This window comes from Thermobia domestica, chromosome 7 (genome assembly GCF_964235325.1).
Source record: "Thermobia domestica chromosome 7, izTheDome1.hap1.1, whole genome shotgun sequence".
NCBI classification, from domain to species: Eukaryota; Metazoa; Arthropoda; class Insecta; order Zygentoma; family Lepismatidae; genus Thermobia; species Thermobia domestica.
The window spans coordinates 132818733-132835531 of NC_137460.1; the positions used below are offsets into that span (position 1 = coordinate 132818733).

General features: G+C 36.3%; 1 protein-coding gene across 1 annotated transcript in view; it reads left to right on the top strand.

Annotated features, from left to right (window-relative positions):
• LOC145690402 (ATP-binding cassette sub-family G member 1-like) overlaps positions 1-16799 on the top strand; it is a 271412-nt gene that overhangs the window by 97018 nt on the left and 157595 nt on the right. The window contains exon 2 of the mRNA XM_081765244.1: positions 16232-16349. Coding sequence (XP_081621370.1) covers positions 16232-16349 — 118 coding nt within the window. The remainder of the gene's footprint in view (positions 1-16231; positions 16350-16799) is intronic.

Here is a 16799-nt window from a genome sequence, read left to right on the forward strand (position 1 = left end):
CCCAAAAGAACTAATTACTTCTCTTTATTGCGATCTTCTTTTATTGTTCGTCTGGTGCTCTCATCTTGATCCATTGAAAGCAGTGTTGTCATGTTGAGTGAGATGTTCCGTTATATATATATATATATATATATATATATATATATATATATATATATATATATATATATATATATATATATATTTATATATTACGATTTTTCTCGTGGAGAGAGATTGAGGGGGTTACGTAATGAACCATTATCTCCAACGACCGTTGACCACCTCATTAACAACTTTCTTCAAGAACCAGTAAGATTTGCATCCCTATATCTTTATCCGGCATTATCTGAATGATTGATTTTCAGTTTAGCGATCCTTTCAAAACCGAGACCAGCAAAATTTAGGGGGGATCCCCTGGACCCCCCTGGATACGGGCCTGTTTTACATTTGTTGCACTTTTTGCGTGGGACGGAGGTAGGGTTGCCAAGTTGTTTTAAAATTTGGATCTAGTTTGAAGTATAGATTTGAAACTAACTTTCATTCTGTAAATCGAAAACTTCACCTTTCACCCTCTATCAACGATTAATATATTTTGTTCATCTGTTTAGATAATTTTAAAGAGATGACAGGGGCTCTATCAGGGAAAATTTGACATTTGCTTTTAAGGAATTTTATACATTTATTGAGAGTGAAAAAGGATTCTTAAAGCAATGTCCTGCAATTGAAGTATAAATTTAAAGAATAAATTTCATTTTTCAAAACCAAATTGTCACGTAAAGATTAATATACTTTTGTTCATTTGTTTCGATAATTTTAAAGAAGTGGCAGTCACTGGTAAACACAATAAATGATCAATGTCGATTTCAGTTTCTCATTTATAGCACAATGCATCTATTAAGCTGATTAATGAATGTACTAAAGATATGTAGAATACAGGTGCTAATGCATTTTTGTTCACGATAGTATATTTCCTTCTTATGGATGAGTGTGAACTTCACACTTAGGCCTATATCATAGGGAATTTTGAGGGAGGTGCCGGTTTTCTTATTTTCCAGAGTTGGCAACCCTAGGCGGAGGAGGGATGAAAGAACCCGAGTATTTACAAATATTTAGGATCAACATTAACAGACCAAAACCATATCAAAGAAGAAATTAAATGTGACTAAAAGCAGGGAATTCATGTTATTGTTCAGTCCAAACCCGTTTGTCTTCGCGAATTCTGTCAAAGAATTTGAACCTAAAATTACATAAAACGATAATTATGCCTATCGTGTGTATGGTTTCAAAACGTGATCGATTAATCTGAGGGAAGATCGTAGACTAAAAGTATTAGGAAATAAAATCCTAAGATGTAGGTATATTCGGATACATGAGGGTTAGGAGTTAGAAATGGCGGAAACTTAGGGTTGCCATATTTTAAAATTAGAAAAGCGGGTGATTCTAAACCGTAAGTACTGATGTGAACTTGTGTATTACGAATACTGATCAGGGATCCTTCGGACCATTTTTTAAAAAGTGATTTCTTTAAGTTACACTTCCAATGTACTTTTCTAACGAAACTGAAGTAAAGCAAGTTTAGTTTTTGCCTTCAATGTTTTATTAAGTTCAACAAATGTGACTTGCGAATCGTAAAGTAAATATTATGTAAGTATTACAGTAAGATATCCGTAATTGTAAGGATATCTGTAAGGCCAAACTTTCCCAAAAAGAAAAAAAGCAAGCCATATATGACAGATATTGTTCATATGGTTTTCTCTCTAGGAAACACAAAATAATTTCTAAATTTTTATCATAAGAAAGGTAAAACATATTTAGGGATCTTGGTCCATCTCTTATACAATTTCACATAATTTTTAAAGATCGCTACTTGAAATCGTACTAACATACAAAATTAACACGATTTCACAAATATAAAATACAGCATAAACATTTTAAAAGAGAAAAATATTAATCATGAATCTATCTAAGCAAAATGCTAAGGGCAAATCGCTCACAGCCTGAACCTGAGCGCTACTCCAAGTATAACTCAATCGCAATTGAGATTGACACAGATATGTAGCAGTTTACGTTGAATGTAACAACCCTTTATGAACGAAGTCGTCTTAGATTTTTCTACAATCCAAAAAAGCGGGTGGTGTTTCGTGATTAAGAGATGATTAAGCGGGGGGCGATTATAGGATTTGAAAATCAGGTGGTACCCGCTAAATTCGGGTAATATGATAACCCTACGAAAACTTCATAGCGAGGAACTTCAGTATTTATACCAGATACCTAAGATTCTTAGGGTCATTAGGCCTAGAAGGCTCAGGTGGGCAGGTCATGCAGCCAGAACGGAAGAAAGCAGGAACGCTTTCAATATTTTTTACTGGAAAGGCAATTGAAAAAAAGACCCTTAGGTAGACCTACGCACAGGTGGGAGGGATGGATCTCGCAGGAGTATGAGTACAAAATTGCAACTGGATCCAGCTGGGTATGGACAGAAGTCAATGGAGAGCTTTTGTGAATGCAATATTGAACCCCTGGAGGACAGTTAGAAAGTTAGAGTTAGAAAGGGATTAGCATCACTGATTGAAGGAAAAGTTGGAGATTCTTAATGGTAGAAATAAGAAAGAGTTGCAATTACCAGTAGGCCTGGAACTGTTAAGTTCCTGTTACCTGTGGTCAAGATGAGCTCAGGGCATTGTTCCAGTTAGGTAATGATATCCCAGAAAACACGTGTCGGAAAAAGAGAAAAAAACATCAAGAAGTTTTCTAGGAAGGCGTAATAAGGAACAGGACATTTTTTTTTCTGCTTTGATTGCGAAGGAGAAAGGAAACAGACTGTGGAAGCTTAACCTTTTCATTGCAGAGGTAGGTCAATACTGTAAAGCACGTGGATGTTGTCATTTTCAACTTCTGGGCGTTTTTATTTTTAAACCAGTCATTCACATTACAACATTAAGGCATTGTCCCAAGCATGGGAAAGTTTCAACCAACCCTATTCTTAGAACTACATCAGTTGTTAGAAGGTATTGTTTTATGTAATAATAAAATAATAATTATGCTTTTTTCTTATTGTCAACAATTACCGAGAATGTTTTAACGACGATTATTAAAATTACCACGTGATCATGTAAACAAAAGATTTATTTTTCTCTTGCTCTCTTATAAATATACAAAGTATAGTTATTCTACAACACAATACAGTGTTATTTACAGAGATGAAAACTGGGATCATTTTATGTAATACATAATCTAACTTTTAAGACTACAGCTCTCAGGTGTACTGTAACACAATAGAACTGTTAGAGAGTGTTCCGGTTATTTTCCAAGTACACTTCTAAGAAATAATTATATTTCTTAGATCTCACTCAATTAAGATTACGCATACTTCTTTGTAAACACTATATGTTGTCTATGATACTATTTCGTCAAATCCAAAGTGTTTACAAAAATATCACGGAATTTATCTACCACTATGCTGTGAAAAAGTAACGTAACAAAATGAAGTATATTGCACAAGTTCAAAAAACCAAGTCAAGAGGAAATCGCAATTTATTTTTAAGTCAGAGAAAGAATTCAACATCGGCGACAAGGATTCGTGAACCTATTCGAAAAGCAAACCTATTTTTGCGTAAATGCCTAACCTTATTATTATTATTATTATTATTATTATTATTATTATTATTATTATTAATAATAATAATAATAATAATAATAATAATAATAATAATAATAATTTAATTTCCTGATTCCCGTCCATCCATTGATAGTTTGTGTAACATTTTTACGTGGAGACCTACTATATTATTTCTTTTTAAGGAATTTTACATGTAGGATTGCCAACTTTTGAAAATCGAAATACCGGGCTTCCACCCGGAGTACCTATACTCTTAAAATTGTGACATCATCACTCGTCAAAAATATGATCAACCTTAAAGTGGTTACTTAACATAAAATTGAGTGATTCGGAGTTTGAATTTAATAACTTTAGTTACTTTTGAAACATTTTATTAAACTTACTTATTGCAATTTTGGTTGAATCGGTACATGTATTTTTTATAATCTACCTCAATAATTTATCAAATTTAAAAGAGAAAAGGAAATATAATTGACAATATAATTATGGCACGCACAAAATAAATGTGAAAACTAAGTCTTATTACTAGTTTCGCTGGGGCTGGCAAGTCTCATAATGCCTATAGGGCCTATTGTTTAAGTGGAAGATGTAACTGATGAGCAGTGAAAGCTGCGCTCTTGAAAATGTACTTTTGTTGATCCTCAGTAGTTTTGATAAATTCAGTAAATTTTCCTGCGTTCAACTTTTCAGCAAATTCAGTGCACGAAAGGTCAATATCAAAGCGTTTTCACCTACCATATTTCAACATACCTGAAAGATCAAAAATAGTCCCCATCAACATCGACGACGTTCTGCCAACATTCTGGAAAGTCACGGATTCCATCGTGGTAGAACTTGGTGGACCATGAAGGGAAGAAGGTATCAAGTGCATTTGGCACCTCTAGTATGGGTTTGAACTAGTGTCCTCTTAGGTGATTGTACTAGGATTGGAACAAATGATAATCGGACCGTGCAATGTCCGGGGAGTATGGCGGAGTATGCAATAGTGTTTCCCATCCAAGGTGTAGAATGGTGTCCTGGGCCATCCTAGCCACGTGGGGTTTAGCGTTGTCCTGTAACACGACGACCCCTTTGCGATTCAGAAGTTTTGAGTTTCTTTCTTGAATACAGTTCAACGGTTGTATTGGTGCTCTGACCATCTGGTAGCAGTTCCCGATGCATGATGCCGCGAGCAGTCACTGTTTTGGAACCGGTTCATGGGATGTCAACCAATGATGACGTCGGCGTGGAGCTTCGTACAGGACCCACTTTTCATCACATGTCAATACCCTGTCTAGAAAATACTCCTTCTTCAGATGAGACAGCAAAGAAACACAGGTTTCTGCTCGCGTTGCCTTCTGACCCTGAGTCGAATCATGTGAGACCCATCGACTCAACTTGTAGTGCTTCCCAAGTTGATGGAGCGCAGCCAAATGGTTTCTTCACTCACACTGAATTGTAGTCCCAGTTCCTCACATGTCTGGCCAATGTTAGCTTCAATTGCTGTCTGAAGGTTTTCATTATGTGCATGTGTTGATCTTCCGGCAAATGGTGCGTCTTCGATTGTTTCGTCTCCGTCCTTAAACTTGTTAAACCACTGCTGCACTGCACTGTCCACGTAGTGACGACACCCTCACCAAAGGCCTGGCATATCTTCCGCCTCGCTTCAGCGGCGTTTGACCCCAGTTTGAACTCGTACAGCATTAGGGATGTGCACGAGACAAGATTTGTGGCTCTCTCGTCTCGAAAATGTGAAAGTGATGTTTCGACTCGAAAAAATGTATATTTCTCTATTGGAAGAACTGTGTCTCGACTCGAATTTTGTCAGGAAGATCCTGTCTTGACTCGTCTCGTGCGCATCCCTATACAGCATACAGGTCCTATGTTCACTCTGTCCTTATGCAAATTCACTTTGTAACTGAACTGCCATAACCAGGTAGTAGGCTATGTTGGATATATTCACACCAACAACTGACCTTCGCCTTTTCTCCATTCGCGTTCAACTCACTGTGTGAGGGCCAATTGAACATAGACCTCCCCAAAAATCGACGGAACATTTTTGGTTACCTTCATAAGTTCTGCTTTAACCATGTTCATCGACAAATGATTGTTTTCACCACTTCAAAGTAATCTGAATAATAGAACAGAGAATAGGACTAATAAGGGGAAAACTTAGCGGACATTTAAGTCCGGTTTTGAGATCGTACCGGACAAGGAAGTCAAAAAACCGAACTGTCCGGACGATTGGTAACCCTATATACATGTGGTGTCTGTAAGTTTAATAATACAGTGACAATTTTATATGACACTAGCAGCGTTCACCCCGCTTCGCTGCGGTCACCCCGGAACGCAATAAACTTTGTTACTTAGATAATTTTTACTTTTTCGCTTTCAAATTGCAGTAAATGTTAAAATTATAGCGCCTGTCATTTATGTTAACCCGCCGAGTCACATGGTCATGCGGGTTGCATATAAATACGTTTATTTTTACCTATGATGAACTAATAACAAAGGATTTGTACGTATGGACACTTGAATGGTCAATTATCTCAAGACACTGGTAATTAAAAATTAAAGTGATATGATAAAAACCATCTAGGGTCCAAATCCTAATAACCCCCCAAAAATGAAAGAAATTGGTTCAGCCGTATTAGCGTGATGAGTTCACAAAGGATTTGTGCGTTCTCTTTTATATATATAGATTTTTTGTAAGTTTAATAATACAGTACAATTAACATGAGATGTTTTTTAAATGTAGTTTGTGTATACATCAATAGTAAGTAGAAAGTATTCCTCTAACGAGACTATTATTGTTAATTTCTTTTGTATTTGTTATAATAAAACATAGTATTTGAATATATATTTTTTTAATGTGTGTACCAAAAGACTACAGTCAACTTATGACCGAATATTACCCCTAAATCATTGGTTCCTTTCCTTTTGAAAATGTTACCATTCGTCTCACACTCTAAGCAGAACATGGTGACGTAAGTCTTATTAATTTTCCTCTGTTTGTAGTGAATGTTTGCGCAAGTTAATCAACGGGTGGATCCAGAAATTTCTTCAGGGGGCGCAGTTCTGGGAATAGAGATTTTTCATATATACTATTTCAAAATTGAAATTCAGAAATGTGGTGAAAGAAAGTTCTTGTTATACGAGTTCAAGGATAAACGGAAGTATATTTGTATTTCACCTGGATTTTTTTTCTTGATTCGTCACAATTTCTGCTCTATAAATAAAATGAACGGAGTAAGCATTAAATTGTTCAGTTGGAGTGTTTCTTCTAGCTCAGCGGTTCCCAACCTTTTTTGACTAACGGCACACTTTACTGACCGTCCAGGACATCGCAACACATTTGTTTGGTATTTTTATTATAAATAATAATAATAATAATAATAATAATAATAATAATAATAATAATAATAATAATAATAATAATAATAATAATAATAATAATAATAATCTATTATAATAGTGAAACCTATTAGTTTTCATAATGACTCTATGCAGCACTGAGCACTATTGCTACCGCTGGAGGTGTTGACTGGTACACTCTGTCTCGATTTTAATTAATTATCATTAAATTGTTCATGATTTTTAAATTTTAGAATGTCGGGACACACTGTAAGGACTGCATGACACAGCATTGTGTCGCGACACATCGGTTGAGAACCACTGTTCTAGGCATACAACTTGGAGGTCCCTTGTAATTCACCAACTCTTTCCCCTTCGCCAGAGCTAAGATATACACTAAACTGTGATTACATGCCAGTTTTATTGTCTTGTACTTTTGTAACTAATGTCCCAATGCAGCCCGCTCACACTTTGATTTTGTCACCGGACAAAAGTTTCTGGAAGAAAAGCTGTTTCAGCTGCTTGCAGGGAGTGTTTTTAACTATATATTCCTGCTGAAACAGAAGCGGCGCCAGAAATTTTGAAAGGAGATAAATAGTGCTGAATGTCTTTTCAAAACACACTGACTTCTAACTTTCATTCTATAACTTTAACAAGAATTTTAGGAATGATCGAAAAAAATGGATGAAAAGATTTTGATCTTGTCCAATAATTAGTTTTGGATCAGGGGTCACAAAATTTTTGAACGGCTCCTAAATCGAGTTTCCGTTTTTTTTTTTTTCAACATGTGTATGTGTTAACGCAATAATACAAACGGGTGGTTAGAACAACTCACACTCCATTTGGAGTTGTGTATCAAATGCCGGTAGTTGAAATGACACACAACCAGTATGCAGGGGCGGATCCAGGACGGACTTCTAAAGGGGGGCGGTGGGTTGTAATACTGCTACTTACAGCTACTTTTAAGAGCTCCAAACTCTGGGATGGGTTTTATTTATATATAAATTTAAAAAAAAAAAACTTTCCTCTTCTGGCAGGGGGGGGCAATCGTCCCCATCAGCCCCCTGGATCCGCCATTGCTTGTGTTAACACAAGTGTAGAATCTTCCTTTTTCTTCTGCGCGATTGCCAAATATACTGACCATCTAATTATAAAAGCTTATGAATTAAAGCTACAGTCAAACACAGTAGAAACAAATAAAACAAATCCAGGTATTCCCACAATTTCAACGTGCAAGCCGCGCGATGTGTTCTAAATTGTTTTACAAAAAGTTTCAGAAGAAAATATGTCAACAGCGAGAAACAACACCGTATTACCACAGATCAACATACCCTAACGGTATTACTGTGTCACTTCTACACTGAACTAGAGCTCACCAGTCAACACCGGGGACTATGTTTCCAAAATGGCGGAAAAACCAGTAGAAACACGATTAAGAGGCAAATATACTATAAAGATATAGGTAAGAATTACCTATCACTCTTGAACATGTTGTTGGTGAAGGTTGTGTTTGGAACCATCAAGAAATATTTCAAAATAAGGGGAGACGACAAAAAAGTTTATGAAGATTTTTTAAACGAAGTGTTCTGTAGTTTACTATTCTTATTTTAAAAGTAGAATCTTGGGTAATCGTAAACATGCACACCACAAGATTTTCCAACACAGAAAAATGGTTCCATCAACACCGCACACGGAGTTATTTCAACACCGAAATAGGTGTCGTAGTAACACGGAACTGGGGTCGAACTAACACCAAAAACGGTGTTAATCTGGTGGTCTGACCTTGAATTTTAACACAGGGAGTGTTGAATTAACACTTAAACGGTGTTACTTATACGGCTTTGACCTTGAATTATGACACAGCTTGTGTGTTGAAATAATAAGAAAATGATGAAATAACACACTGCCTGTGTTATATTAATACTTGACGTGGTGTAATATTAACACAAAATAATTAACACACTACACACTGTTATTTTCTTCGTGTTGGTGCAACACCGCCACAAGTAACAATCAACACTTTTCCCCACACTACCGATCCTGACATGGTATCGAATCAACACGGAAAATACTAACACAGATCCGAATTATCACCGCTTAACACCGGTTGCGTGTTTAAAACGTAACATCACACCGCCTGTGTTAAACGCTAACACCGTAAGCTCTGTGTTAAATTAACACTGCATAGTAGTATTCACGCTGGAACCACTGCCCTTTGTTAAATTTGAGTTGAATTAACATAACCATTTTTTTTCTGTGTATAAGTAGTTCTCCAGATATAAGGCATACAAGAAAATTTTTGAGTGCAATATATTAGATCTTTGGATCCAAAAACCTCTGTTGATTTGAAATTACTGCTTCTATCTTTTAAATAAGTATCCCTGGCTCATCTGGAAAGGTTATGTTCACTTTAGTCCCGGGATGATTTGACTAACATTATCATCAGAAAAACCGTCTCGAATGATTCTTATGTTTTTCCATATCTCTTCATTCTATATAGAGATCCATGGGAGCGAGCTCCCCAGACGCACAGGCTCTAGTGCTCCAAAATCGTAGTGAGAGAGAAAACAGAGAATCTTTCACCACACCATCTCAAACCAGCCTTCCAAGAATCCATCCAGGATCCTCTCCTGCTTCATTCTTGCACAAAAGGATGATATGTTTGGAGGAGCAGCAAAACATTGCTTGCTATAACACATCGTATTTTATCTAGTTTGTATTAACAATAGATTGAGACCAAATTATTGTTCTAATAAATTGACAGAAAATATCGTTGTCTCACTGAAAAAATGAAAAAAATATTTTCCCTTGAGGGGCGCGCGAAACCCCTTCTGTATCCGCCGCAGAGCCACGGAGTTAATATTTCTTCATTCATGTGCAAAAGGGTGGAAAGGTTGGAGGAGACGCAAAATATTGTCCATGTAACAGTTGGGAAATATTAACTAGTTAGTACGAACAATGGATTGAGAGCAGATTATTGGTCTAATTGACACAAAAATACATTAGTCGTCTCATCTCGTTGAAATAACACAAAGAGTCATATTTTCCGCTTGAGGAGGACGCAGAATTCCTCATACATTAGAAACTCAAGATTTCAGCCTGCGAGTTTTGGCCCAGTGAGACTCAGTCCGCGAGATTTTGACGAGGCGAGAATTTGACCTTCGCAATTTTATGGAGCAAGGTTTCGGCCAAGCGGAATTTTGGCTAGGCAAGATTTTGCTTCGAAAGGCTTTTGGTGGCGAGCTTTGATTAGGAGGATTTTAGGGTGCGAGGTTTTTGGAGACGAGATATCGACCTGCGGGATTTCGAGCGGTTGTTTTGGTCGTGAGATTTTGTCCGTGTACCTATTTCCTTTGGGGGGGGGGGGACAAGTAACCCCTTCTCGATCCATAGCAGAAACACAGATTTAAGATTTCTTCATTCATGCGTAAGAGGATGGAAGGTTCGGAGGGGGCGCGAAACATTATCCCGTGCTACATTTGGGTACGCAGGGCGGAATCCTAGGGGTCCGGAACTCCGATGTAAATACTTCTCTCTAAATTTTAGTGTAATTTTAGAGCTGACTTTACAAAGATTAATATAATTTATCCTGATATTGAATATGGATCTCCCGGGAAAAAATGGAGAACTTTCTACATATGTGCCTGCTCCTGCGTTATTGATCAGAAACTTTCTGACTCGTACTCATGCTCCATACCAAAGCTCCTCGTGTGCAAGCGCGAACCCCTGTTCCGTTTCTTCCTTAATTGGACTAAAGATCCTTAAAATCCATTGCTGACCGCGCTATAAGTACACATAACTTTTATGAATAACAAGTACAGTTTACAGCAAAAATTAGAAAAATAACTACAGTAAAAAAAAAAAATCTGTGGAAGAAGTCAGGAACCTCAAATAACACACTTTTATTCATTGATAATTACAGAATGGCATGCATGTTGCTAATTATAGCTATTGCAATTTTTCTCCATGTTTGTATGTAATTAAGATACCTTATTTTTTAAAATCCTATCTTCTTAGTATCTTGACTATCACATTTGTTAACAATCAAACATAGTGCGAACGTTGGAGTATTGTAAATAATAGAACAGAAAGAAAGAAATTATGAAAAGTTTAGGGTCTATCATAACAGTGTTTTGTCTTTGTCATTTACGTGAGAAAAAAAAATAATAGAACACCAAGAGTGCTATAATATTCATGGATCAAACATGAAAGGAAGTGAAATGTGACAATAGAACATTAGCTTATGTAACTCATTTGTAAAATGATGAATATGATTGTAATGCGTTGGAAAAATATAAAACCTTGAAAGAGATGAGAGGGCGGGTGTTAAAGCAATAAACAATCCATTATTTTGTCGAGTGTAGCATATTTGCGGAGTAAAGATCGTTACAATATCTAGTGTTGAAAAAGAAATAAAAAAAAGTAATGGAAATGGGAAAAACAAAAGATATATCACAATAGTATCTGCATCTATTCTGCTGCAAATAATGTTGAAGGAAAATGCACATTTAAATAGATCTCTCAAGGTAATTGTTTTGCTTTTGCTTTCAGCCAAAAGATAAGTCTTTATGGCATAAATCAGGCATAAATCAGTGGTTCTCAACTTTTTTGACTGGCGACACACTAAACGCTCAGGACATGATAATATCTATTATAATAGTGAAACTAATTCGTTTTTATAATGACTCTATACAACACTGAACATTATTGCTACGAGCGCTGCAGGTGTTGATTGGTACAGTCTGTCTCGTTTTTAACTAATTATTATTAAATTGTTCGTGATTTTTGGATTCTAAAATTTCGTGACACACCTTAGGAGACTGCTTGGCACACCAGTGTGTCGTAACACACCGGTTGAGAACCACTGACATAAATAATAATAATTTGCGCGATAGAGTAGGCTTTTATGTGGAGCTTTGGCCTGCTAGATTACCAGAATATGCTTGTGAATGAGATAAACAGCTAAACTATAGAGTTGCAAAATTTGATATTTTTCAGATTCTTTTAATTAATAATTTTATACGAAAACATAGAAACAAACGTCTTCAAACAAACGTTCTGAATGGCAGTAAGTCTTACTCCAATTGAGAAACAGAGTACAGTAGTAAGATAGTAAAGAACAAAAATTAATACAGGATAAAATAGTTACATAGGACAGTTAAATCTTTTCTTAATTACATTCAACCACCTTTCTGAAGGATTTCTGTATTATTTGCGGAAGATAGTAACATGGTTCGAGCAACACTATACACAGAATTGACAGAATTGAAACAAAGGCAACTTTGTTAAAACATTGACTTCAGCTACTTTTATATAAAATAAAGCAGTCTCGGACTGGCCAGGGCCGGAATCCCATCCGGGTCCCCATCCTTCGTTTTTTATATATAATTTCAATCTTCATGTAAGTATCTACAACATAACAAAAATAACCACGAAATTCCGGCCTACATCCGATGCACGTCACTAAGTATTCCCACAGACAGAAAGATAACTGTAAATCTTACTACGTAAGGAAGGTCCTCAATACCTTACGGGCTCCTTCCCGAAGGTTACTGCGATGTACAACAGAAGTAGCATTTTGAAAACATGGCGCATCCGTCATTTCTCATTCAATTATGATTATCATTATAGCCTGAATTTAGAATAAAGCGAACAGAATTGGACCCCTTTTCTACATTACAATAATTGAATTTATGTTATCACTAGGGCTAGGATAATTATACATTCTGCATATTGCATTTTGCATAATGATCACTTCGGTTATTTACGTTACTACTACAACTAAACGCTAAATTTATCGGACAAAAATACTTATTGTCTGTATTGTCTGTCTGCCACTTGAAAGTAGTAAAAATTAAATGCCTTTGTAGGAGAAACAATGAGCTATCGTGTTAGTTTTTTCTTGACACACCTCATTAATAACTATTGACCCTGTAATTTGTATTCCATAAACAAAACACGGGACATTTTAGCGTTCCGCAAACGTTTTTGAGACACCGGGACAAAACTCTGAGAAAGGGACAATCCCGTATTCCAACAGGATCTATACGAAAAAATGAAATGAAATCTTTAAGTTTTACGTCCCACGGTTATGCCGGTTAGGCTAAAGGAGACGGTGATTATGAGAAATGAATGAAATGGTGGAATGAAGAAAGTGGGAGGAAACGGGAGAACCCCGAGAAAACCCACGTACACGGTGTTTGTCCACCACAAAGTTCACTTAGCGGGAGCAGGGTTTGAACCCTGGACCCCAAGCACCAGAGGTGAACGCTCTACCACTGAGCCACCGCGGCCCCCAGGATCTATACGACTCCTACTGTGTGGGGCCTTTAAACTTCTCTGCCAGCCGAGGCCCTGGGTGGCCCAGTCCGATACTGAAATAAAGAATAAAACAATTACAAATTCGTATTAAAATGTAGAGACATGTATATTGAACATATCTTCAGATCATATAATTAATCTTCAAATACTTTGAAATGTTAAAGTGATTCTAACTAAAGCCTATAGGAATTACTCAAAATATTTTCAAGGGGGGCGCGGTTGCTCAGTGGTAGAGCGCTCACCTCCGGTGCTTGGGGTCCCTGGTTCGATCCCAGCTCGCGCCGTGTGGACCTTGTGGTGGACAAACACCGTGCTCGTGGGTTTTCTCGGGGTTCTCCCGTTTCTTCCCACTTTCTTCATTCCGCCCTTTCACTCATCTCTCATCATCACCGTCTCTTTTATCTTAACCAGCATAAACGTGGGACGTAAAACTTAAAGAATTCATTTCATTTTCAAAATGTTAATGCCCCTATAGTAATATTTTGTAATTAGTTCTGTTTAATGTTATTATTACGAAACCCATTATGAAGTCCATTTATTTAATTACATTTTGCAGTTACAGATCTTATATAATGATATTTCTAAACAGAAAATATTTAATTTCAATTACGTATATGTATTTAAAGCTATCCGTAACAGTATGAACAACGTGCGAAACAAAGTATAGTTATTTCATTTGTTACGACTTTAAATTATAATTATATATATATTAAAACACAATTTGCGAGTAAGACTTATAAATGAACATGTGAAAATAATTGATAATAGCCATTTCACTTGTTACAATATTTTAGACTTCAAAATTACAATTGTTCATTATTATTATTACTAGCTGTTATGCCCGTACTTCGCACGGGTCAAATAAAAATATATATCTACTAAACAAACTGAACAACGAAAGAAAAAAACAGTTATTTTACTAATGAATTTGACACTAATATCGGTCATTTTGGATTATTTTTAATGTCCCCTTTCCCCACTCCCGGTGACCCCCCTTCCCGCATACAATAGTGGCTGAAGTTGAAAGTCATCGCTAATTGAAGTGTCACAATTGATCTCAGCAACCGCGAAAACTATGGATTTGACACTAATATCAGTCAGACATTTAGGATTATTTTTACATGTCTCGGTATCCTCCCCGGTGACCCCCGGCCCACTGCCGAATGGGGTGAATTTGGAAGTTAATGCTATCGGAGTTTCACCTTTGATCTCAGCGACCGCGAAAGCTATGAATTTGAGACTAATATCGGTCATTTTCTACTACTTTTACATGTCCCGGTAAACGGCCCCCTGAGACCCCCTGATTCGATTTTTTAAAAAATAAAGCTTCGTCTTGCTCTGGGGCCTGAACCAAGGTACCCGTGACCTAAATTTGGCAACTCTCGGTCTACTCGTTTGGTTCCCAAACCTGACACAGACAAACACACAAACAGACACACAAACAAACTCTTTATTTTATTTATATTAGATATATAAAAGAGCAATTGTAATTTTGAAGTCTAAAATATTTATAACAAGTGAAATGACTATTATAAATTACTTTCACATGTTCGCTTATAAGTCTTACTCGCAAATTAGAGATTTTTCCCGTTTTTCTTTTTGAAGAGTTGTGTGATTTACTGTAGTTGAGTTCTTTTGTCTGTTGTCTTTGTCCTTGCTCGTTTCAACTACTCACTTGACATGGGACTTTTTGGCCAATCTGACAGTGTCTGCTTTTATGCTGTTATAATACAGGGTGTTTCAAAATGAATAGCAGGAATTTAAGGTTTTGTAGTATTTATTACATTTAAAGTACAAATATAAATAATACATCAAATGAAAGAGCAACTCAAACAGTTTTGAGTTCAATGTTTTGAGTTTTGAGTACAAGTGTTCAATGTGAGCACCATCCGTCACACATCATACATCGAGCCTATAGGCAGAAAAATTCCATACTTTCCGCCGGGATATAGCACAAAACACATACAATTTAGGAGAGTCTCGTTGTAACTGTTCCATCTCGTGGGAATATGCTGATCCCTAGATGTGAAAATTATGAGTGTTTACATCGCCACTTACGTGAAGTGTCGTTTCATCACTGAAGACGACACGATCCAGAAAATCTTCATTGTCATGCAGCAACATTTCATTTGCAAAGTTGCCACGTAAACCATAGTCTGTAGGCTTTAGAGCTTCTAGCAGCTGCAAACGATAAGGACGTAGTTGTAAACGTCTCTTTAAAATTCTCTACACAGACTTTTGCACTGTAACTACAGGTTCAGTCTTTGCAAAATGTAAAACATCAAAAACTTTCTGCTCAGTAGTCGCCATCTTTGGTGCTAGCGTTTTCTAATGGCAGACAGAGCAAACAGTGATCTCCATGCATGCGTAGAAAACTGTTTGATTTTATCTTTCATTTGATATATTTTCTATTATTTATAATTGTAAGTTAATTGTAATGAATACTACAAAGTAATAAATAACACTTAAAATTCTCGAGGTTCATTTTGAAACACCCTGTACAAGGTATACGATCAATTAATTTTCTAAACTGTAACATGATTGAATTTCTGACCGATTTTCTCAGGTTGAGTAAGTAGGTAGCGCATGTCATCCTAAGTGTGTTTCAGATGACTTTACAGAATATTTTTATTGTTAACCTAGTTGGGGAAATACTTATGGGGAAATACTTAAGATGTAGTTATATGATCACACAATTCCCAACTAAAAGCCGTGGCTCTCAATGAAATGTCACATTAGGGAGCTCCGTTATTAGTTTATAGTAACTACAGTGTATTCAAACATTCATTTAATATTTCAGAAATTTTCTAATCTTTCCAAAATGTTTTGGAGTACAAGTTAAAGGTAATCGTGTTTGTATTACATTCTATTTGCATGTTAAATATTATAAAATATAATAATAATGAAAGGAACACTTCTATAGCTAAAGGAAAATGTAATAAAACCCACGTTTTATGTATTGTTGTTTTATTTCAGGCACTAAAACAATTCTTCGTGGTGTCAGTGGACTCTTCCAGTCTGGGCAGCTCACTGCGTTATTAGGAGCATCAGGAGCTGGCAAAACTACGCTTCTTAATGTTTTAGCAGGTTACAAGTAAGTGCTTCTAAGAATAATAACCATTTCTAAAAACAATAATCATGTAATCAATTCCTGAAGCTGACATTTATATGTAGTAACGTACATTTGTTGTAACCGGCTTCCCATTTCCTACTAATTCCAGAAATATATAAATAAAATTGTTCTGTTACTCTCAAAAGCTACGTTGGAGATAATACAAAGATGTTGAAAAGTGCCCCAATTTACTGCTTCACCAATATGCAAGTTCTGATCAAATTTCTGAACTAGGTCTGGAATGTTGCACATGAAATGTCCACTGTTCGTTAAGTGTTGATCTGGAGTTTTCCCAAAGGATGCAAGCAGTTGTGTGAGCTGCTGACTTCAGATATTCCTATTTCAGATAAGAAAATACTGCACGACTCCGATTTTGTACGGAAATATTTGTAACGGTTTTCTTATAAGAGTATATGATAAAGCGAAAGGCAC